This window comes from Corythoichthys intestinalis, chromosome 17 (genome assembly GCF_030265065.1).
Source record: "Corythoichthys intestinalis isolate RoL2023-P3 chromosome 17, ASM3026506v1, whole genome shotgun sequence".
In the NCBI taxonomy this organism is placed as follows: Eukaryota; Metazoa; Chordata; class Actinopteri; order Syngnathiformes; family Syngnathidae; genus Corythoichthys; species Corythoichthys intestinalis.
The window spans coordinates 31,831,639-31,857,039 of NC_080411.1; the positions used below are offsets into that span (position 1 = coordinate 31,831,639).

Consider the following 25,401-nt stretch of genomic DNA (forward strand, 5'->3'; position numbering starts at 1 on the left):
CATGTATATTTATAATTGCTCTTCACCTAAAAATATATTTGTTTTATCCGATTACTCGATTAATCAATAGAATTTTCAGTCGATTACTCGATTACTAAAATATTCGATAGCTGCAGCCCTAAACTATAGCATAAAAAACATCCCAACAAGTTTACCAAACGAGCAGTGTCACTCCAAAACACCAAAATAACATGTGAGATGATATAATAATGTGTTAATAATTTCACACATAAGTCGCTCCAGAGTATTAGTCGGACCCCCAGCCAAACTATGAAAAAAACTGACTTATAGTCTGAAAAATACGGTAGGTTACATTATGGGTCAATATTCATCAGTAGTAAGAATACATAGGAAACTGTCACAATATGCAGCACAGCAAGCTTTGTCATTTAACTTTCTCATTTTGCTCTCACATTCTCATAAGTTGTGCACCCTACCAACGATCGGATAAAGACTTATTGGTGATGTGTGGTAACAGATGACAGGTAGACAGGAAGCCATTCTAGGGAAAGGAAGATTGCAGGTTTATTGCACTTCTTCATTTTGGTACTCTGCAGTATAACAAGCATTAAATATAAAATAACCTGGACGTTTTTTGGTTTTTTTTTTTTTAAATAAAGACACGCACCAAAAAAACTGCCTTTTTTTATGTTTTATTTCGACAAAAGAATTGTGTTAAATACAACAGAGGGAACTCAAAAGCGCACCTAAAACAAGTCATTCACATACATTCCCATTTTGAGAGTTCACATAGTGATGACGGGAAATCACAATGAGCATTTGCAACTTAAATCTTTCTATACGATTTGTCATTGCTCAGTCTTACATCCTCTTCCTCATCTTCCCCTTCTTTTGACTGCCTCGACCAAATCCAGACTTCTTCACCTCTCCCAGCCACTTCTTGTTCTTGGCGCGTAGGTTCTTGAGGCCACCGCTCTGCAGGAAGCGCTGCTTGTGTTGCTTCTTGCGCCCCTTTAATATCTGTTGACTGGTCTTCAGCTCGGAACGCACCCTTTTTCCGTTCGGCATGAATTGAGGACCCCCCGAACTCTGGCCTTGACGACGGCCACGACCTGAAGTATGTGAGTAAAATGGGATTTAATACTGTCCAGTATTTATAATAACGCAATAAAACTACAATATACACTATACCTCTTCCTATCTTCTTCACTCCTCCGCCACCTCCTTCTCCATCTGAGCCAGACGCTACATCATCAATTTTGTACTTCTTCTTCCACTCCTCATAGCTAAGTGCTTGTTAAGTATGACCGCAAAATATTAGCATCCGGAGAAATTCAGATTCTCAACAGTTGCACTTAAAAGTCAATGATGACTAGTAGACATGAGATGAATGTCCAAAGGATACAAGTTCTTCTTATTCTTCTTCTTATTGATGGTTTGACCGCCATCAAGTTTAATTCTCTTCTTCTGGTCCTCTTTGCCCGTGCCTGTTACGAAGCGCTTTCTCTTCCGATCCCTAATATTTCAGTATGAAACATAGGGGTGTGACAAAATATTGAAATGGTTATATATCGTTATACTTTGTATCCCGTAATGTTATCTATATGCCAAGGATCGATGTATCATTTTAAAAGGCGTCACTGTTTTAAAGAGAAAAAAAGAGGAAGGAACCAAGATGCTACCAAAATCTCCCACAAGTATAGCGATCTGTTAACTCACTCGCTAGATGCCCAGTCCATTTAGACTGGGAGCATTTGTTCATTCATTCAAAACCAGAGCATTTGTAGCCAGTCTTTCTGATTTTCAAAGCATTTCACGCCACTTCTTGTTGATTTTAGGCATTTACAGATCACTTCCTGTTGAGTTTGAGTAACTACTAGAGGTGGGAATCTTTGGGCACCTAACGATTCGATTACGATTACGATTCAGAGGCTACGATTAGATTATAAATCGATTATTGATGACCCCCCCCCCCCCCCCCCCGCTATTAGCTGCTAATGTTTTGTACATTAGTTACAAAAACTGAAAAAAAAAAAAAAAAGCCTCGCAGGCTTAAAAAAACGACTATTTCAGTATCAAGTTAACAGTTAAAAACAATAAATAATATACTCAAATCCCCATTCTGTATCAGCAGCTTTAAACTACATTCAATTAATTTAATGTTGTCAATCAACCGTTAAAGTTGTTAAAATTGCTCCTGTTATTCCATAATTTCCCTTTTGTCTACTTTCAACATGTGAAAGTTTTAAAACTATTTTAAAGATAGATTCAAGTCAATATTTTACCGATTTAGGAGTATTTTAGATAAAAAGTTAATTAGGTTCGCTTGGAAGGTTCGCTACAACAGCCTTGCAGGGAAGTTTACTGCTTTAAGATGGCGGCTGTTTACTAACGCCCGCATCTAGCTTTCTCTACATGTGCTGCTATCGCCACCGAGTCTATTCTGTATCTAGTCCTATATAAATACGATATCTACCTTAACATTATGTGGACGTACTTTGTAGCAGCTTTCGGCAGCTGTCAGGTATGTTGTTTTTTTATCTCGCGGCATGAGTTGAGCTAGAGCCGTGAGTTGAGCCGGGTAATGACAAGCATGATGTTTAGCTACTCTCGCTCCGTTCCTCATTGCGTCCCGAAGACCGCGCGGCGCGCTGAGTGTGTTTTACTTCCGCTTGACATATTTCAATAATCGGAATTTGGAAGTTTGTGAATCGTTCTCGAATCTTTCACGGCCGAATCGTGAATAATCTAAGAATCGGAAATTTCGCACACCTCTAGTAACTACTTATTCATTTGAGGAGATTCCCAGGTCACTTCCTGTTTTGTAACCCAAAGTCAACAAGAAATGACTAGGCATATGCCGATTACCGGTTTCAAGGTTTACTGTGGTATGGAAACATCACGGTTTGAAAACCACAAAATTTTTCCATCATACCGTTTTTCATTATTTATTTATTTATTTATTTATGTCATTTATTATTTATAATTAGCTATTTTTAATTATATATATATATATATATATATATTTTTTTTTATATATTTTTTTTTTTTATTATTAGCTATTTTTTATGCAGCGAGAAATCCGTGGCTTGGAGCAGCAGCGCTCACCACCTCCCCCTCCGGTTGTTGCTCTGTCCTGTGTCCGTCGCTGTGCCATAGAATAGACACAGTGGCTAAAAGTGTTGAAACTAAACCTGAGTTTTTTCCCCCGTCAAAAAAGACAAAGTCACTAGTATGGAGTACTTCGGCTACCCAGAAGAAACAAACGGCCGCGGCTTAGAGGAGGAAGGACAGCAAAATGATTTCACATTAACGTGACCATTATCCGTCACGTTATACAAAATCTAATGTAAGTAAACGCCGTCATGAACGTTTCCCACCAGCTCTGAGAGTTCACTCCAGCGTGTTTAGTGTGTCTAGCGATGGTAAAACAAATACTATAACGTAAGCTTGTTAACGAGGCAGATAACGTGGCTAGTTAGCATGCCAAGATGGCTAACTAGTTTCCTCTCTACCATTAGCCGACATTTTTAAAGTCTTCTGCAATTGTAAACATCTGCTTAAAATAACATTTTCTTAATACAGCCTGTGGTGTTTTTTTCTCATTTTTTCTTTCTGTGTTGAGAGGGGGTCGGTGTGCGTGTGTATAATGTGTAACTAATGATACGAGTCATACAGACACATCTCTTGCTCTCACGCTCCATTAAGCCTGAACGATATATCGTTTAAACATCGCCATCGCGATGTGCGCATGCGCGACAGTCCCATCGCAAGGACGTGCGATAGTTTTTTTTTTTTTTTCCCAATCCACAAACCTTTGTTCTGCTTCATTCGCTCGCACAGCCTCTCTCACCCCCTTTCCCAGCTCTCAGTCGCTGCGGCACTTGTTTATTAAAGTTAACGATGGCTTTGACCTGGCCAAAGAAGCCGGGCAGCAATCTGTCAATCATCGTTTAACTTGTTTAACAGTTTCTGCAAGAAAGCGCGGGCTGGAATGAATGTGTGTGTCTGTGGGGGGAGAATGTGGAGACGTTCGAGACATATAAAATAAACGCCAGAAGTAATTATGAGTTTTTAATTTCTACATGTCACTCCAAGAGTCACAGCCATGTTAGGTAAACAGAAGCATATGATAAAGCCAAGCCAATTTTTCTTCTACAGTACTTTATTCTTGTTTAAAAATGATTCAGTGGGACTGTTATGTTTAAAACTGATCATAATTATTACATCTGAAGTGCTTAAAAAAAACATTTATTGAAATATATATATATACAATTTTTAAAATCATACTTTGGGGGGGAAAAACGTGAGAAAAAACATGTCTTATATGTATCTCTTTCCAGTGCTAGATCTGAATAAATACATTGAGCGCACACACGCACACACACACACACACACCAAAAAAATGGGGTGTATGCACTACTTGGCGGTTTTTCACTTATCGCGGCGGGTTCTGGTCCCTATTAACTGCGAAAAACAATGGAATACTGTGCACTGTGGTCATGATGAGTCATCCAAAGCCCTTCCAAACAGCTATTCGAGTCATCTAGTAAAAATTTCTTTAAAAAATTTTTTTTTTAATTTTTAATATCGCAATATGATGTCGCAATTTATCGCAAACCCCCCAAAAAATCGCAGCAATAGTTTTTTCCAATATCGTTCAGGCCTACTCTCCATTATTATTCAACTAATATTAATAGGAGTAGTGGTATGTGTTTTACATAAAATCCATTTGATCATATTTTGTTCAAGTCCAGTTCTATATTACCAAGGGTTCTCGTTCTATTGTTGAGTAACTTGAGCTGTGGCTGTGGGTTTAGTTTAAGTTCTATTTATTTCAATTCTATTCATAATATTTCAGTTATTTATTTTTTGTTATTTTATTCATTTAACATTATATTCATGTTGATGTTCCAATTTGCGAAAAAACATGTTCAGTGGAATTTTTTCTCAAGATAACAAATCCTACAGCCATAATTGCAAAACCGTGACACCGTGAAACTGCGGGATTTTTGCTTGTGGTTACCATACCGTCAAAATTTCATACCAGCACATACCTAGAAGTGACCCATACAACCTCTAAAATCAACAGCAACTAACCCAGAAATGCCCTAAAATTAACAGGGAGTGTCTGAAAATCAACAGTGAACGACTTGAAAGGCCCCAAAATTAAACTCATCGGTTGCCATTGACGTCCAATTCGTCTGAAGTGGGAGGGATGGCCCAGTGGCTCCCAGTTCAAATGAATTGGAAGTCTACTAGTGATAAACTCAAGTCAATTTAGAGCAGAAGGATGATTGTTTTTCTGTTCATTACTTGTATAGTTTAATACTTTAGAATTATTTCTTAATCTATGTATGCATAGTTATATCGCAATATCGCAAATCGTAACAAATCGTGAGGTACCCAAAGGTTCCCACTCTGAATAAAACATGACAATACTGATACGTCACCATTTCGTAATCCTCTTGTGCTGGTTGAGTTGTTCCCCTTCGTCTCCCATGAGGTCAAGGACAGCCGAGGATGCCTGGGTTTCAAAGGCGCTGCCCTCTGTACCCAGACTTAACCTAAATGCAACAACAAAAGAATGTGAAACTCACTTCTGAGATTTCATTCATGTGACACTAAAAGAGGATGTTACCCTCGCTCTGAATTGAAGTCTTTGGGTCTGTAGGGGATGTAGTACTCCTCGTCTTTGGTCGCCGTGCGTTTGCCTCGCTTATTCTTTGGATGCTCTTCTGCTCCATCCTGATGACACTTCCTCTTTCCACCGACCACCTCCGAGAAGACTTCCTAAGGAAAGGAAGCATATTGCCCTTAAATGCAAACTGTAACACAAAGGCAGTTCGGTTATGTGGTGTTGTTTTCGTCAACAATGACAATAACGGAAATATTTCGTCGACGAACAATTTTTTTCATGATAAAGACGTGACTATGACGAGCAAAAAACATGGCTCGGAAGACTGGGACATAACGAGACGAATGCCAATTTTAGTCTGATGAGACGACAACGAGACGAAAATGCAACGCTGTTTCTGTCATATATTCACAATGCGTGACATTGTCATATTGTAAGTGGGGTACGTCAGCTTGCATCGTAGTAGTGTTTGGGTCGTGTCACTCATGTGAGATGTGCGACGCCCCTCCCTCATTCTCCTCACCGGAGTTTAGGATGTATATGAAGCAAGGCTGCGGTCCATCTTGCTTGCTTGGAAACACGGTAAGATTTGTTTTCTTATCTTGGCAAGAGAGAATATGCAATGTTGCTTTAGTTTTTAGAGGTTTGTGCTGAGTAATCATCAGATGCTAAATATAACTCCTTGCATTAGCGAAGTATTCGCGTTAGCATTAGCTTCAGAATGGCAAGCATCCTCTTAAAACACTGACCAGTCTAAAGCACAGCCACTTGGCTCTTCTGGTCAGTAGGCCTAGAGCAGTACGAGTAAAGCCGGGCGGTGTACTGAAAATTTACCGTTACCGAAATTCTTCACGATGACTGACGTAATTTTGATCACGTCGGTAAATTCGGTAATTTAATAAAACAAGAAAATATAGTATTTTCATCCCACTTTGACTCTGTGTTGTTCGGCTCTGTTCATTCCCTTTAAGAAAGCAGTCAGTGTGCTTACGTATGAAGTCACGTGGTTATCAGGAAAACAAACAGAAGCCCGGTAGGCTAACGCTAGCGGCTAACGCTACAAGCAAACATGATGGAGTCAGGCTTAAGGGAGCTTCGCCAAACTTTCACCTGACATTAAGTAGACTGTTGCCGGCTTCCAAAAGGGCTTTCACCCGCTTTCCTCCCTGGTTCGATTTCAGGAGAGGATGTTTTCTACTGGTAGCCAGGCCACAGGCTAACGCTAGCGGCTAACGCTATAAAATAAACGTGATGGAGTCGGATAGCGGCTCTAACCTTGTCAAAACGGCTGAACTTAATGAGTGGATGGGGCACGGACTGCATCTAGCAATTAGAATGTCATGTTATTTTGTATCTGTGTGTGTGTAGAGGGGGGGGTTGATCTCTTTGATATCTTTTATAAGGGAAAAGCATTCAGCATAAATTATAATGCAACAGTGAAGCCTAAATTATGACCATTTATTGGCCACAGCTATTTTTCTGTATGTGCTTGCTTCATTCTGTGTCATGACTGCCATGATAAAATCTTAAATGTTTCATTGGCAAAAGAGCAATACCGCTTTAATGTGTGTGTGTGTGTGGGGGGTGTCTGTGTGGGGGGTGCATGTGTTGAAACCTTCAAGTAAACACTTGTGTTACGTAATTATTAGGGGTGTAACGGTACACAAAAATCTCGGTCCGGTACGTACCTCCGTTTTGAGGTCACGGTTCGGTTCATTTTCGGTACAGTAAGAAAAGAAAATGCAAAATATAAATGTGGCTAGTTGTTTATTACACACTTTTGTGCTTTCAACAATAGGAACAGTAGCCTATACAAAGCTAGAATTCTGCTCAAAAAGTAGCGGGTATTTAAAGATAATAATCCAACAACAATTTGCCTTTCAGACCCTGCGTATTAGTCAGCTTTCTTTCTGAAAGCAAGAAGAAAACAGAAGTCCTATGCTAAAGAGAAAAGCAATCCCAATGAAAGATTTTAACATTTATTTTACAAATGAAATGCCTCAATGAATTTTTTTTTTCGTATGAACGGTTTTCAAAAGCTTTATTGGTGGATTTTCTCAAGTTAAAGCGCCACAAAGAAATTAATAAATTTAATTGTGTAAGCAGGATTTGTGTTAGTCTTATTATTTATTTACAGGTGTTTTAGCTCATTTCAATTTATTTTATTTAAATGGGCTATTATTTATTTTACTATGTGTTTGTATTTTACAAACGTGATGTAGGATACATTTATATTGTATTTTTTATGTTGTATAACTTTAGTTCCTATGTGAATATTAGTTCCTACTTGTTTTGTTGTGGTAGGAGGGTTTTGTATTGACTATGGGGCTGTGTTGGTTATTATTATAGCAGAGAAGACAACTGTAAATCAACAAAGACAAGTCAACTGTGCCCCGATCTACCACTCAAGTGATCTGATGGACTCAAAAAGTGGGTTACGATTGCATATTAGTTTGAAAATCAACCAGATCCACCGTATTTTTACACGAGTGACTTCCGGTCTGCCCAGTCTGCTAGCTAGTAGTATTGACCCAGGAGGGCCGCGTCTCGCGTCAAATAATAAACTCTGCAGTTGTTTTCGCGTGCATCACGTTGAGCCGTTGAGCCACTTCTGGGACGCAACACGCGGCCGCACTGCGACTGGTGTGCATTCGCTGATTAACTTTAACGGCCGCGTTTCACTGCGTTCCCGCGGCGGCCACATTGTTGCGCCGTTGACGTTTCTTACTGTCCAACCGTGTTGGTCCTCATTATAGTAGGGAAGACGGAGTAAATATAATCTACACAAAGAAACTGTAACCCGATCGACTCACAGCCTCGAAAAGTAAGGGTTACAATACGTCAGAAACTCGTTCGGTACGCCTCCGTTCCGAACCGAACGCCAAGTACCGAAACGGTTCAATACGAATACATGTACCATTACACCCTTAGTAATTAAGTCACAGCAGCCATGAACAATAAGTTGTCTGAAGTGTTTTGTTCAAATTGTAAGTCATTTGTGTTACAATTACATGTTTGAACAGTCGTTGTATTGATTTTTGTAATGTTATACATTGTTCAAGTCATACAAGCTGTTATAAATGTTCATACTTGAATTCTTATGGTTTACAAGAAATTTTTATATACTTAATGTTTAGACTGCATGTACAATTGTTTAAATATAATAAATTGAAATCTGGTAACTAAATCAACGAGAAACAGTTAATTTGTATTTCACGCAATGATTCAGGTTGTCAAATTATATAACAGTCTGCTTGGGCGAATTTATCGTCATTTATCGTTATCGAGCTAATACTGCTCAATTTACCGTGTACTTTAGGCCATATCACCCAGCAGAGCGCAGAGCCATGCCGGGGGTGGCGCATGTGACCTTGGGGAAACATACTTTTTTGCCGTACGAGAATAAAGTGTATTTCCACACCCACTCAATAGGTGGCAGCGGCGCTCTCATTTTCAGAGTGTGCGCATTATTTTTACACAGAACAAAAGCAAACAGAAAAGAATACAGTAGGATCGTAGGAGACTAGGAAAGACCAGTCTCTTTACCGTGTAAAAATGTTTGCAGCGAACAGCGGGAAGCCAAATCAATAAAAACGTCACTTAAACACATTAGACCCCAATCACACTGATAAGCCGCTGGATTGTTTTTCAGCGAAAACGTGCCGAATATTGCCAGCAATCGTCCCTCTTTGTCAATGTTACAGTAGTAAACCAGCATGCACTGTTAGCATGCTCAGTGTAAAATAATCCCACACCATAGCAAAGGAGCCTATTCTTCCTGCAGCAAAGATAAAAACTGTCCCTCTGTCCAATGACACTAACATTTAATTTGAATTTGTTATTATTGATTGATTTTATTAATTTATTAGTATTATTTATTATTATTTATGAATTGATTTTATTTTTCATTATCAAATGGTCAAAAAATGTACCATGAGTGTATTTTTACAGTTTGGATGTGACTTTTATTCAGGCAAATTGATTCGCCTTAAATCTTTTCTGTTACAGACAAAACAATGTTAATAAATTTATACTTTATTCTAAGTTGATTTATATTATTATGTTACATACAGTTCGTGGTTTCTAGGTAGGTTTAATTGAAAATAATGTACTGCTTTTCCTGCTGAGTGTGTATTATCATAACAGAGTTGGCGTTGTCCTCGTAGACACTACAATATGTGCTCATCTGTATGTTACTTTGAAATTGATGGAAACATTTATTTTCGGAATAAAACTTTTTACAGACGTAAACATTTTGAGTAACTGTCGGCAAAACTAAAACATTTTGAAATTACTGAAATATGACGAAGACTAATAAGTATTTTCGTCCAAAACACTAAGACAAGAATTAAAAGGGTTGCCAAGAACAACACTGACCATGGAGACGAGGGGAAACTACGTAAAAAGAGCAGATAGGAAGGAGATGAAGGGCTGACCATGAGAAAGTATAAATTAGGGGGCCGTGATAAAGAGGAAAACGCAAAACCCTTTCTCAAATGTCCATATCATTTAGGCGGAGATGAGATTTTGGAAGGGCTAAAAACGTTATTTTAAAACTCCGTCCAAAGCGGACATCTTGTCAAGGCCCCACCCTGTCTTCGCAATTTAAATGGTTGAACACCCAAAAATGAGTACTGGTGGCCGCTGTCTGCCATGGTTGCCAGATCGGAAAGACTGTCTCCAGCCCAATCACACCGTAAAAAACATCTTCTCAAAAGTACCCTAAATTTTATCAACCCGCTCAATGAATTTCTCTCCCGCCCAGAGTCTTTTAGAAGTAGCTCACTTGGGCAGGAACCCCCCCTCAATCTGGCAACTCTCTCTGTCTCCTGTACTCCGGAACAGGAGCAGAAGGATTGCAGGCAGGAATCAAGTTTTGAGACCACTTTACCTAGAAAATGCAATGTGAGAAATACTGACAGTAGGACTTGATGTTGTTACCTGCAGCGCGTCGTCCTCGTCTGCGTCACCAGCGTCTTCGCCGGTCGGGTTGTTGACAGGCTTACGGAGGCGTCTTTCAGCAGCCAGACTTTCCCTGTCTTTGCTGAATTTATCCACCAGGCGCGAGTCCTTGGAGCGTTTGGCCCGCATTACCTCGCTGGCAGTTGTCTTGCTATTGGAATTGATTTCAAAGATGGTCTGAAAGACGAAAAATAGACGTTATAGCAGAGATTCGCTTCTTCCAGGGGTGTCCCGGAGTTTTAACGTAAAGGCTGTGTTGTTTTCGTCAATGATGGCTATAACGAAAATATTTCGTTGACGAACAATTTTTACATGACGACGACGAGACGATAACAAGCTAAAAACTTGTCTTGGGATACAAAAACATAAGAAAGCGAATGCCAGTTTTTGTCTGATGAGAACGAGATGAAAATCCGTCATAGTTTCCATCTCATGTTCACAATGTGTGACATTTTATGTGCAGTTAGCCTGCATCGAAGCAGTGCCTGGTTGTGTCACTCATGTGAGGTGCTGCGCCCCAACTCACCACTCACCCACCAGTGTCCTCTCCACTTTTTGTCTTGGCAAGAGAGAACATGCAATGTTGCTTTAGCCTTTAAAGGTCTGAGCTGAGTGATCATCACACACTAAATGTAACTCGTAGTATTGGCATAGCACTCACGTCCGCGCTAGGATTAGGCTATTGCTAACGGCGAGCATCCTCTTAAACTCTCGAACTTTTTTTTTTTTTTTCTTTTACATACAATTCGTGGTGTCCAAGTGGGTATACCGTAATTTCCGGACTACAAGCCGCTACTTTCTTTCCTCATTTTGGGTCCTGCGGCATGTACTATGATGCGGCCAATTTGTGCATTTTTCTGACAGCCGCCAGGGGCGCTGGAGCATGCAATGTGGCAGTGAGGCATGTGGAATATACGTGTCGAGGAAGACGCTAGTTTGCACTATTACCGTGGTTTAACTTTGTGCTTTGTGCATGAATAGAGGCGGGGGACCCTCGTCTTTGTGCGTGAGTAGAATTTGCAGACCCGCATCGTGGAAAATGCTAGAAATTAAAGTGGCACTCCGAGTTGAATGGTAGGTTTCGATGACCAGCGGCAAGAGATCGTTTGCCTATACTGGCCGCATGCAAAGAGCAGCTTTTGCACAGGTCTGCCGGTGGGTCCTGGCAGGAACTTTCACTAGTGTGAAAGAAGTCCGCCATCACCAACGGGTTTCGAGGAGCCGGTCTGCTGCGTGACGAGGAGGATGGCACGGCCTCAGGGGTGAATTTGCCTCATTATGGGAGACATTGAAGGCGACAGTGAAGGAGAGACTGAGTAGGTGCACCGCGAAGTGTATCTGAGCCTATTCATATCCGACACTGATGGTGAAGACTTCCATGGTTTCAGTGCACAGAAAGAAGATGAAGATTGCTAACCAAGACTTTTATCTTTCTAATAACCAGCCTAGTTAACGCTGTATTGCTGTATATCTGCTATGTAACTTCCGTGTCGCTGCTATATAACTGCCGTGTTGCTGGTGCTGTTTGGACAGAATTATTAAAATTTTGAAAACTTTGAGGCTTATACTGTATATGCACAAAATGGTTTTTCCTTTAAAAATGTACTGAGCGAGGCTTGTAATCAATGGCGCCTAATTGTCCAGAAATTACGGTAATTATTATTAATTGAAAATAATGTACTGTTTCCTACTGAATGTGTATTATCACGTGGATCTACAGATGCTTGTAGATGCTACAATATGTGCTCGTCTTTCAATGTTCATTCGAAATACTTTTTTTTTTGGGAGTGAAACTTTCGAATTTTACAGGCGAAAATATCGAGCAAACGTCAACTAAAACAAGACATTTTGAAATGACAAAAATATGACTAAGACTAGGCATGTTACCAGTTTCAAGGTATACCGTGGTATTAAAACGTCAAGGTTTCAAAACCGCAAAAATTTTCCGTCATACCGGTATTATCTTTTTTTATGTCCCAAAAATGCAAAAATGCCCCCCCTCATCCCCCCATCGAAGAAAATGAAGTCACTGGTAGGGATAGGAATTGATACGATTTTTACGATTCCAATTCCATTATTGATATTCCTTAACGATTCGATTCCATATCGATCTTCTTATCGATTCTAATTTGGGGAAAAAGAAGAACAAACGTTTTGATTGGCACCGAGTTTGTTTAATCAAAAGTCACAACCTTACAAACTCACAAGGAGGTCAAAAGAGGCCCAAAGTCTCAATGTTAACTGTGGAGATAAGTAAGCAAATACACAAGAAGGTGTAACATTTTACTGAAACATTTTTCTAATAGAAATAAAACAAAAAAAGGTATATATTGGCATATAGGTCGTTGTTCTGCCAATATTGGTTAAAGTGTATTATTTACCATTATATTGAAATTAGGGCTGTCAAAATTATCGCATTAACGAACCAAATTCGCACGAAAACAGCATTTGTTCATAGATACGCCACATTAGACTATAAGCCGCAGCTGTCCTCACTGTATTATGGGACATTTACAACCAAAGATACTAACCAGTAATACTTTATTTGACAGCGGCATCATACGACTGTCATAAAACCAACTGAACCACAATAAAACCAATTGGCTGCAAAGCTTCATTGCTTCAATAAGCTTAATTTAACTATCACTGCTCCCTTGAAGGAGGCAGTCAACCTCTGCTGCCACCTGCTGTCAATACTGTTGTTGTCCAACATACCTCCTAGCATGCATTGCAGCACTACAGAAGTAAATAACAATCAAAATTCACGTTCTGTGCTAATTATTTCTTCAGTTACTGTTCCAGTTTACACTTCATTTGACAGTGGCACCATGAGACTGTTAAACAATCATAATTATGACATGACACTGTCAAGAACATTAATGAATGCTTATAACAGATGTCATTAAGTGTTATCCGGCAAATGATTTCACTTTTGAATGGATGCAAGAGATCCAAGCTAGACAATGGAGTTAGTGACATAATTTGCTGGATGACACTTTTTTTTAATTTTTTTTATTTATGTATTTATTTATTATAATTATTTTATTTTTATTTTATTTTTTTTTTATTTTTTTGCTGGATGACACCTAATGACATCTGTCATAAGCATTCAATAATGCCCACTATAGTGTCATGTCATAATTATGACTGTCTTATGACACTGCTGTCAAATAAAGTATCACCTATTAACCAAAGAAATCAATAAATAAGCCGCACTGGACTACAAGCCGCAGGATTCAAAATGAAGGAAAAAAGTAGCGGCCTATAGTCCGAAAATTACGGTAATAAGTATTATCGTGCAAAAGACTAAAACGAAAATTTAAAAGGCTGCCATAAACAACACTGCATGAAGGTCAGCAAAATAATGTGTTTGACAATCTCCAAATGTAACACTGTGTCACAAGTTGACCAAAAAGCATCCCTAATATAAGACGCACACTCACCGATTTGGATTTGTAGCCCTTGATGGCATCAACTATCTGAAGGCGTTCCAGTTCAGTTTTCTCCAATCCAGACCCTAAAACAAAAACAGTCACACTCTTGTGTCTGACGAGCACTGTTGTTGTAAGCTCCTCTCAGTCAAAAACTGACCAAGTAAAGGATGGACTGCCATGCAGGAAATGTCCATGTTCTTCACTCGTCTGATGGACTCCGCCGAGGGGTTCGGCCGAGACTTGAGGTACTGCTTGTATGCATTCTCTGAGACGCGATGCAAGTTCTGCAGGTCGAGCGAGTTGTTGTGTGCCGTGATGAGGTTGGCGGCTTCGTCATCCAGGATGCTCTGAGGCACCCGACCGAACGTTCCGTCTGAGTCTACGAGAAGGACAATTCACAACTGTCCAAATCGATTTTCTGGTTATGCCTTCTACAAACATCTTAGCCTACCTGGCATGTGCTCTGGTGTGGCCAGCTGCAGGGGTCTTCCTAGGAAAAGGTGAAGGTCAAAGACGAAAGGCACTTCATCTGGACAAACCATGCTATAAGCCGTGCCGCTGCGCCCCGCTCGGCCCACACGACCTGAGGAGCGAAAGAAATTTTTGTTAGCATGTACATTTTTCAAGTTAAAAAAACACTTGGATTCATAGAATTATTCTATTGTTTAAAATGGGAAACCTCCAGTGTCTTAGAAAGAAACCCCACATTAAGGACACACAAACTACAGAAGGAAATACTATTTTACAAATAAAAACAATTTCATATGAGGGAATCTTAATAAATTATAACAAATTTTATCACAAGAAATAAAAAGTTTACTGATAGAAAATTCACCCCCAAAAAATGCTTAAAAAAAGATTGGTTTGATAACACATTAAAATTAAAAATTCTTATAACTATCACATTTTGGAGATAATAATGAATAATATATTTTTTAAATAATACTTTCATATCTACAAATAATCAAACACACACTAAATTTAATTTAATTTCAATTCAAATTGGGTATTTGGCATTACTTGCAATTTAAAATGGGAATTCCATTGCGACAAAAATATTTTGTATTTTAAACTGGAGCCTTTCACTTAAATGTTAAAAGTCTCAACTCACCGACTCTGTGCAAGAAGAGTTTCGATTTGGAGGGAAAATTGTAGTTGATGACATTGTCCAGCAGCGGAATGTCTATTCCACGAGCGGCTACGTCCGTCACAATAAGCACCATGGCTTTGCGGTGCACAAACTTCCCAATGTTGATCTTCCTAGCCGTCTGATCTAGAGCGCTATAGATGTAGGCACACTCCACCCCTTCTGACGACAACAGCTACACAATTGCGACTGACATCAGAATGTTACTCAAAAGCACGTGACTCTTTTGAGAGGTTTCGTGGCGTTACGCTGACCTCCCTGATGTACTCCACGTGATGTTTGGTTGCAGCGAAGACCACAGTCTGCTCCTGAGGTTTGACCACGTGCCTCAGGAGGTGAAGCAGCAGCGCTGGCTTGTCGTCCACTCGCAGGTGGAAGAATGACAGCTGGCGGATAGACGACAAGGCTATTGCAATATGCAGGCACAACAGACATTGACTTTTAAATTATAATTTTTTTTTTTTTTTTACCTTAATCTGTTCACTAAGTTTAGAGTCCACATCCAAACGAATCAGTACTGGTTCTGTTAGCCCTGGGAACAAATATATATCCAACACGATTCAATATTTATTATTTATTTATAGTTAAAGTTTCATTTTCTTTCGCCCACTATTTCATGCATAAGATAATAATAAGTCAAAATTAGTGCGTGACCTGGATGATGTCATCTATGTGGTTTGTGATTTGTTTGCAATTGCTTTTGGACGTCAAACTGCTCTCCAAATGAGCAAAATTGCAATCGGAAGCAATTGAATTATTATCCAAGACACCACCATCTCATCTCAGTAAGGCTGATGAGGCAAGGTGTCTCACTGCTGCTTTTATGATGTGTGATGATAGCCAAACAGAGATGATCTTAAAAATGCCTTCCAATTGGAGCCAGGCGCGATACCGACAATTTACCGTTACCTAAATTCTTCACGATGACCGACATAATTTTGACCGTGTCGGTAAATTCGGTAATTTAATAAAACAAGAAAATATCGTGCTTTCATCCCACTTTGACTCTGTGTTGTTCGGCTATGTGCATTCCGCTTTAAGAAAGCAGTCAGTGTGCTTACATATGAAGTCACGTGGTTATCAGGAACTCAAACAAACAGAAGCCGTGATGGAGTCGGGCTTAAGGGAGCTTCGCCAAACTTTCACCCGACATTAAGTAGGCTCTTGGCGGCCTCCAAACGGGCTTTAACCCGCTTTCCTCCCTAGTTCTCACGATTTCAGGAGAGGATGCTTTCTACTGGTAGCTAGGCCACAGGCTAACGCTAGCAGCTAACGCTATAAAATGAATTCTTTTTGTTTTATACTTGGAGCCTTTATTAAAAACTTTTAACAAGTTTTACGTACTGAAAACAGTACAGTTGTGGACTACAGTTAAGTCAGGAAGCTGTAATAAAATATTATTTTTGAAAGACAAAGTCATCGATTTTGTCTTTATTGTTACTTACAACAGGCCAAAAACAACTTCAAATTGAATTGTGAAGGTAATTGAAAAAAGGATATTTATCCCATAATCTTTTAAATATTCATCTGACTAATCGATTGTAAAAAATAAGTTATAGTTCTTGCCCTACTCTCTAATGAAGGTAAAAAAAAGGGGCTTTTTGGGGCAATCTTACGTAAAATCTAAGGCCTCTGTGTATTTATCAGTGCAATAATGGAGCATGCGTGGAGTAGAAAACTATTTTAAATTAACTCTAAAAATCCCGCATTGTTGATGTAATGTTACTACAGTGAACATGATCTCACCAGCTTGTGCAAACTCTACCAGCAGTTTGGGCAGCGTGGCAGAGAAGAGCAAGGTCTGTCTATTGTCGGGAAGCCTCCTGATGATCTCCTGGAGCTGCTCAGCGAAGCCCATCTCAAATAGCCTAAACAGGTGAGAAACATTAGTAAATATATGGAAAGAGGAATTTGATAACCGTTTTAAAAAATACGTGTAACATTTGAATCACCTGTCGGCTTCGTCAAACACCACGTATTCCACATTTTTCAACTTCAGGTTCATTTCTTGGATGACGTGCATGAGACGACCGGGAGTCCCGATGATTCTGGAAGACACAAATTGAATCATTGATGGGGACATATTGAGCAACACCAAAGGCTTTTTTTTGTTTTTTGTTTGTACTTACATGTCAGGGTTTTCATGAAGTGCAGCAAACTGCTCTTCCAAACTAGAGGGTGAAGAAATCAATTTAAGAGAAAAACCACAACACTTACAAAGCAAAAGAGAACTAAGGATAAGAACTACACACCTGTCTCCACCGAGAATCAAAGTAGTCTTCAGTTTAGTGAATTTTCCCAACTACATGGATCAAATTGAGTGATATTTAATTCCAATTTTGTTTCCTTTGACCTGTCCTGCTCATCTTACCTCCTTTGTGAACTTCATCGTCTGCAGGGCCAGCTCTCTAGTGGGGGTCAGGATAAGGGCTCTTGCTCCCGTCTGGGCTTGCGGCGCCTTAAGCTTCTCAAACATAGGCACCAGGAAGGCGGCAGTCTTGCCGCTGCCTGTCCGAGCCATGGCCACAACATCTTTGCCGTCCAGAATAACTGGGATAGTCTGATATGTGGAGTATGAAGTTAGGCCAAATTGTATCAACAGATGTCAAGAGTGTTCGAGGATGCTGATGCTGAGGAAGGCCTGGTTCACCTTTCTTTGAATTGGTGTCGGGACCTTGTAGCCTTTCTTCATGACGCCCTTGAAGACTGGGTAACAAAGTCCTAATCGCACACAAGATGTAGAAATGTCAGTACGGTGGAGGTATGATGTTTATATTTGGTTGAGGGCTGCAGCTATCGATTATCTTAGTAGTCGATTAACGGATGAACTAGTTAGTTCAAATAATCGAGTAATCGATAAAGAACATAAAATGTTTTTTTAAAAAACCTGAGCTGAGCCTCAAATGGTATTAAAAAATAAATGAGGATCTAAGTACAACAATAGAACAATTGGCTAACTTACATCGCAAAAGTCCGCTAGCTTAAACGTTATAAAATGCTTATGTTTTTTTTTGTTTTTTTTTTTTTTACAATGCTCTTAACAAATGGTTCAAACAAATATTCCCACCAAAGAAAGTTAAATATACCTATAAACTAAATTACGAATGCATTAAATAACATTAGCTTCAACAAAATCTTAGCTTTTGTTGGTCTTAACAGGGAGCAGCTGGATTCAGCCATACGAAATGAGTTCACTGTTACCACTAGAGGCCAGTGTATCCGCCCAAATAATACATTTTAATACATTTTATTTGTAGAGCGCTTTTACCAATGCTCAAAGACGCTTTACAGTAGGAACAGAAACAGCAAACAACGTGGACAGAACAAAACAAGAAAATAATTACAAGTTAAAAGCTAGTTTAAAAAGGTGAGTTTTTAACAGTTTTTTGAATGTGGGAAGGTCTGAACATGAACGAATGGGTTTTGGGAGTGAGTTCCAAAGGGAGGGGGCGGCAGCGGAGAAGGCTCTGTCCCCCCTAGTTCGGTGTGTTCTTTGTTTGGGCGGTGCGAGGATGTTTCTGTTAGAAGAGCGGAGGTGACGGGAAGGGGTGTGGGGACAGAGAAGGTCTGTGAGGTAGGGCGGGGCCAAGTTATTGAGTGCTTTGTAAGTGAGAAGGATGATTTTGAACTGAATTCTGTATGAAATAGGAAGCCAGTGCAGTTTGTGGAGGACGGGGGTAATGTGGTTCCTATAGGGGGTCTGGGTGAGAAGGCGTGCAGCAGAGTTTTGGATATATTGTAGTTTATTGATGAGTTTGGATGGAGAACCGAAGAGAATGCTGTTGCAGTAGTCAAGTCTGGAGGTTATGAAGGCATGGATGAGGGTTTCAGCAGTAGAGAAGGTGAGGGAGGGGCGAAGACGGGCTATGTTCTTGAGGTGGAAGAAGGCAGTTCTGGTGATATGGTTGACGTGGTGGTCGAATCTGAGTTTATTGTCAAAAATGATACCAAGGTTGCGGGAATGTGTTGAGAAAGGCAGGGTGCAGTTGTTGAGGGTGAGGGAGAATTGACTGTCTATGATGTGGGCTGCAGGGTCGAAGATGATTATGTCTGATTTGTTACTGTTGAGTTGAAGATAGTTTTCTTGCATCCAGGAATTAATTTCACTGAGGCAGTTTTGAAGTGTGGATTGGGTGCTGTGCGAGATTTGTTGTGTGGTTATGTAAATTTGGATGTCGTCAGCGTAGCAGTGAAATTGGAGTCCATGTTTGCGGATGATCTGACCAAGGGGGAGGATGTAGAGAATGAAGAGGAGGGGACCTAGAACTGAACCTTGGGGGACACCTTGTGGTAGGGGAGCAGGAGGGGATGTGCAATGATTGATGGCGATGAATTGTTGTCGGTCAGTGAGGTAGGAGCGAAACCAGGAAAGTGCGGTACCAGTGATGTGTAAAGATTCTAATCTGGAGAGCAGGATGGTGTGGTTGATTGTGTCGAAGGCAGCAGTGAGGTCCAGAAGGATGAGGATGGTGAGTTGTCCGGAATCCAAGGAGAGAAGAATATCGTTGGTTATTTTGAGAAGGGCTGTTTCGGTGCTGTGCTGTGATCGGAAGCCAGATTGAAAGAGTTCAAACAGGTTATTATTGGTGAGGTGGGTTTTGAGTTGAGAGGCCACGGCCCTTTCCAGGATTTTTGACAGAAAAGGGAGATTGGAGATGGGGCGGTAATTGCTTGGTATATCGGGGTCTAGGCCAGATTTCTTTAAGATGGGAGTGATGGCAGCCATTTTGAGAGTTTGGGGGACAGAGCCAGAGCGGAGGGAGGTGTTAATGATGTCAGTGATAAGTGAGAAGATTACAGGGAGACAGTCTTTTATTAGAACAGAGGGAATGGGATCTAGGGTGCAGGTGGTTGTTTTAATTCCAGACATTATGGTGGCAAGTTGAGTGGTTGATATTGGAGAAAGTTGAGTGAGTTTCTTGATCGGAGTGAGCATAGAGGCAGATGGAAGGAAGGATGGAGGGGTACGTAAAGCAATGGGACAGATCCTGGAGGTATTTAGGTTTCTGTAGATGTTGTCTATTTTTGTTTGGAAAAATGAAAGAAATAATTGACACTTTTCTGGAGTGAATGAAGCTGACGAGTTGTCATGGGGTTTGAGCAAATAGTTTATGGTGGAAAAAAGAGCCTTGGAATTGTTGGAGACGGAGCGGATAATGTTGGCATAGTGGGTGGTCCGGGCGGTGTTGATTGCTTCTTTATATTGCTGTAGATGTTCCTTATATGCTATTAGATGAACTGTTAGGCCGGTTTTCTTATGGAGTCTTTCAAGTTGTCTTTTCCGGGTTTTCATTGAGCGGAGTATGGGCGTGTACCATGGGGCAGAGTGTGTAAAAGAAACTGTTTTCGTTTTGAGAGGTGCGTGCTGATTTAAGCAGGAAGAGAGTATGGTGTTGTAGTAATTTACCAGGACAGTGGGGTCCTTTGATGGCGGGGCAGGTGAAGTAGACAGATACCCGGTGAGCGAGGCTGATAAGGCTGTGGGAGAAATGGATTTAAGAGTTCTGAAGGTTATGGTACGGGTTTGTTTGATTCTAGGGATAGGAATGTTAATGTCCATGGTTATTGCCAGATGATCAGAGATATGAAGGTTGTAGCTGTTTATCTGCTGGATATTTAGGTTGGACGAGCAGACGAGGTCCAAGATGTGACCCTGACTGTGTGTGGGAAAGTTAATATGCTGGGTGAAATCTAGACATTGTAGCAGTTCTAGGAATTCAGTGGCCAATTTATTGCTAGAGTCGTCAATATGCAGATTAAAATCACCCAGGAGGAGAATTGATGGAGAAATGGCAAATAACTGGGTTAGCATGTCAGTCAGGTCAGAAATAAGAGAAGGGTGCGGTTTGGGGGGGCGGTAAATAATAGCAGTAACCAGAGGGCAAGGGCCGGAGAGTTTAAAGACAAGGTGTTCAAATGAAGGGACGGACGGAATTGAGATGGCAGTTGTCTTGATAGTTTTCCTGTAAATAATAGCAATGCCACCTCCTCTGCCAACAGTGCGGGGTTTATCAAGGTATGTGAATCCAGTGGGAGTGGTTTGATTAAGAGAGAGATATTCTAATGGTTTTTGCCAGGTTTCGGTGAGGCAGAGAATGTCTAGGTTCTTTTCTGTTATGAATTCATTAAGAGTGTGGGTTTTGTTATTGATTGATCGGGAATTAAATAACGCCAATTTCAGATAATTTTGTTTTATAAGGGGTACTGATGATTTGGGAATTGGACGAAGGTTGGCTGTATTGATATGTCTTGTGTAATCGAAGCGACGCTGCCTTTGGTTGATGATGGTTTTAATTTGATTTGCAGGATGAGATTGTAGTGCTAGATGAGGCCGAGGAGAGGCGCTGATGGACGGAAACAAGTAAAGTGATGTCATTGGATTGGAGTGAGGGGAGGGCTCATGGGAGCTAATCAGTCATCCTGTGGAAGCACGTGTGAATGTGTGGATAGCGTAATGGAGATTTCCTGTGAGCATTTTGGTTCCGAGCATATTTGGATGGATATGATCACGGTTGAAAAGAGAAGTACGGTTCCAGAAGAGATTAAAGTTGTCTATGAAGTTAACACTGCGACTGAAACAGGTGGATTGGAGCCAGGTGTGAAGGCTGAGAATTCTGCTGAAGCGCTCTACTCCACGTGACAAGGTAGGAATCGGGCCAGAGATAAAAACAGATTTCCCACAGTTAGCTAAAAAGTCAAGAAGGGCTAAAAAGTGTTTTTTTGTTACTTCTGAGTTTCTGCAGGAAGTGTCATTGGAGCCGATATGAACAACTATTCTTTTGACAGTGGATGGCAGTGAGAGTAACAGTGCAGGGAGTTTATTTAGTAGTTCAGGAATTGTGGAACCAGGATAACATTTTGTGATTGAGTTATAAAATCGTACATTTCGGATTATTAAGTCTCCCACTATTAATGTGTTCGGAGGGAAAAGGGGACGAGAGGTAGATTGCGGGTAGATCATTTCGGCAGCGACTGAGTTGGCGTTGTGAGGAGTAGACGTGATGGCGGCGTGGGGGATTCCCGTGACGTAAGTAGGCTTCCCTGCAGCGGACTTTGGGCGTGGGGGTGTTGCAGATCGGCGGAGTGGAGGTATTCTCGGGTGTTTCTGGGGGGGAGGATTAGTGGAAATCTTCGGATTTGATGTAGGAGGCGGGCGATCATTTTGGGACGTAGCACCGTTATCCTCACCGAGAATAGAGAACCTGTTGGATAGTGTGATTGCCATGGGTACCGGTGTACTTTTATGGCGAGGTGCACATGTAGTTTGTTCTGAACTATATGCGGGAGCAGGAGTGAAGTTGGCCAGTTTTTTTGGCTTTGCGCCGAGGCGGGACCAGTGATTCGTTGCTGCGGTGGTCGGACTTTTCGGCGAGGTGATTGGGACAGTTGAGTCGAGTTCTGCAGTAGGCGATGAATTTATTGCAGGGCCTAGGGCGACGACCATCGAGTCAAGAAGCTGTTCATCTTCCTTCAGTAGGTGGAGCAGGGAGATCCTTCCCTCCAGCTCGATGATTTTTTGACTGAGTCGATGGCAGCTGTCGCAACCAGGCGAGGTCAGAGGAGCCATCGATTCGTGATTTTGAAGTTAATTAGCCCAGCTCCGGCTAGCTAGCGCCCAGCTCCGGTTAGCTAGCGCTCTCGGTTTGGCAGTTAGCTAGCGTCCGGGTCCACGATCTCACTTGCTTGTTAGCGATTTTTCCTCGCGGGCATAGAAAAGCTGAGGCCAGGAGTCTGGCAAAAATACCAACAAGTTTTAAAAACGAGAAACTTTGCATTCGAGAGAGGCCAAAAGGCAGTGTCCGATGAAAACAACAGCAAGCTGTAGTAGCGACGTGCCTACGTGGCGGCCATTTTTGAGTGACGACATGTACAGGAAGTCACTTGGAACAAATAAATAAAACTAAATGCAAACACTTTTAAAATAAACCATTAAAACGGCAGTTTAATTAAACGAATACTCGAAGCAGCGACATTTAATTTGAATATTTTTTTTCTAATGGAATTACTTAAGTTAATCGATTCATCGTTGCAGCGCTAATTTGCTTGTATTATGCTCCTCACCTCCGGAACAAACTACCTGAAGGTCTGAAGTGTGCTCAAACTTTTAGCTCACTTAAATCAGGGCTAAAAACGCATTTGTTTACCACAGCATATCCATAACTGTCTATATTTCAAATTTCAAGCTATTTGCTTTTTATTAATTTTCTGCTTTATTTCAATTTCTGATTTCAATCATTATTAGTTGTTTAATTCTATTCGTGATTTAATGTGATTTTTATGTGTAATTTTATTTCCTGTTTCAGTTGTCTTTGTTTTAACTTTCTTTTGATTTAATGCGATTTTTATGAATCATTTTATCTCTGCTCATGGATCTTCATGTGATGTAAAGCATTTTGAATTGCCATGTGTTGAATTGTGCTATACAAATAAATGTGCATTGCCAATCAACTAATTTACCACCACTGAGTGTGATAATAGTCTAATCCATCTGAACTGAAAGAGAAAAACACCCCCCACTTTCGATTTGTTCTGGTAGCTCTCACCCATGGACTGAAATCCTCCAGATTTTTTCTTCTTCTTGTTCTGGGCCCGGACCATTTCCCTGGTGTCTGGCTCCACATCTGACAGGCAGTCTGAAGCAATGGGAAAACGCGACAGTTTCCCTCTGGGCTGTTGGAAAATAATTATTACAAAAATCTATTTAGTTTTCTAATTATAAACGTTATCCAAAAATGTTGAATTTTCTGGAGTGTGGGCTTTAGAAGAAATAGAATATTGAAGCAGCAGGGAGGGTCTGGTAGTTAGGACTTTTGCAAAAATTGTAAATTCAATATTGTTGTGTTAACAGTGGTCTAAAAGCAGTGCTGCATAAAGTATGTTTGGAGGTAGGAGTGGGAACCTCTTGGTAACTCACGATATGATACAATTTGTGATACCAAGCTCACGATAACGATGACCTGACGATATGGCGATACAACGATTATCGATACACTGGTCAGGAAATCATTCTTGGATATTCTACATGCAACTAATAAACAGAAAAACAAGCTTCTGCTGTGAATTGGAATGAATACATCACTCGTAGAAGTCCAATCAATTTGAACTGGGAGGGTGGCAAATGAACGAATGTTCATTCGCTGCCATCCCTCCCATTTCAAACGGATTGAACGTCTACAGTCGTCAGTGGCAGCCAATGCGAACCAATGAGGTAATTTTGGGCCATTTAAGGCCATTTACCTGTTGATGTTCAGTTACTTCCTGTTGATTTTGGGGTATTTTATGGGTCACTTCCTGTTTATTTTGAGTTACAGAACAGGAAGTGACCTGGGAATCACCCAAATAAATAGGCAGTGACTCAAACTCAACAGGAAATGGCCTGTAAATGCCCTAAAAAGAACCGCAAGTGACCTGTAAATGCCCTGAAAATCAGACAGAATGACTGTGAATGCTCTGGTTTATAATGAACGAACGTTCCCAGTCTAAATGGTTTGGGCGTCGTGCACCGTCAATGCAGCCTTAGAGTTAACTGAGACACTATTATGGCGGAAGATTTCGGTACCAACATGTTGGTCCCTTTTTATTTTTATTTTTTTCGACATTGACACCTTTTTAAAACGTTATCTCGATTCTTGGCAGGAGAATATCAATAACCTTTTGGGATACAAAGTATCACGATATATCAAAATGTCGATATTTTATCACAGCCCTAATTGGAGAGACATTTTAATGACGTTTTTTTTTTTTTTTTTTAATGGGTTTTTTTTTAATTGAAAAGGGGAAAAAACAAGGGGGCATCCGGATTTGAACCGGAGACCTCTTGATCTGCAGTCAAATGCTCTACCACTGAGCTATACCCCCAATTGCTGCTAACAGCACGGTCAAATTGATACTGAAAGACTCCTCCGAAAGCTTAGCCCAAATCCAATCGCATCTAAATGTATGTAGTGTAAACACACAGTTAAGACTTACGGAAACATCGTCTTTAATTTGGACATCTAGTTCAAAGTCTCCTCCGTCAGAGTCCACGTCAAGCTCTTTACCAGCCGTGTTTTTCTTTTTCCTGGTTAGCTTCTTCTTTCTCTGCGCCATTTCCGTGTTTTAAAAAATTAATCTTCTTTTACAAGTAACTTGTTTAAGGAACAAACTCTAGTTTCGCGAGTTCATGTTAGGTAGAAAAGCAAAGCAGCAAGTCAGGCAGACATGATGTAAACACGTGTGGACTTCTTCTTCGTCTCTCTTTTCCTTCTTCTTTTATTTTA

General features: G+C 40.5%; 1 protein-coding gene and 1 non-coding gene across 2 annotated transcripts; both read right to left on the reverse strand.

Moving 5' to 3' along the window:
- On the reverse strand, window positions 1–25,401 carry ddx54 (DEAD (Asp-Glu-Ala-Asp) box polypeptide 54). Its single transcript, XM_057819566.1, has 20 exons — window positions 25,112–25,401; window positions 23,686–23,812; window positions 17,793–17,863; window positions 17,514–17,702; window positions 17,395–17,444; window positions 17,272–17,313; window positions 17,095–17,190; window positions 16,889–17,010; window positions 15,613–15,674; window positions 15,397–15,528; window positions 15,107–15,317; window positions 14,447–14,578; window positions 14,153–14,374; window positions 14,005–14,078; window positions 10,541–10,738; window positions 5,603–5,754; window positions 5,415–5,528; window positions 1,367–1,477; window positions 1,153–1,247; window positions 1–1,073 (listed from the first exon to the last, which is right to left on the reverse strand). The coding sequence occupies exons 1-20, from the start codon at window positions 25,229–25,231 to the stop codon at window positions 823–825; spliced, it is 2,571 nt and encodes an 856-aa protein (XP_057675549.1). The 5' UTR covers window positions 25,232–25,401; the 3' UTR covers window positions 1–822.
- Window positions 24,929–25,000, reverse strand: trnac-gca (transfer RNA cysteine (anticodon GCA)). Its single transcript has one exon. It is a non-coding gene; the product is annotated as a tRNA-Cys (tRNA).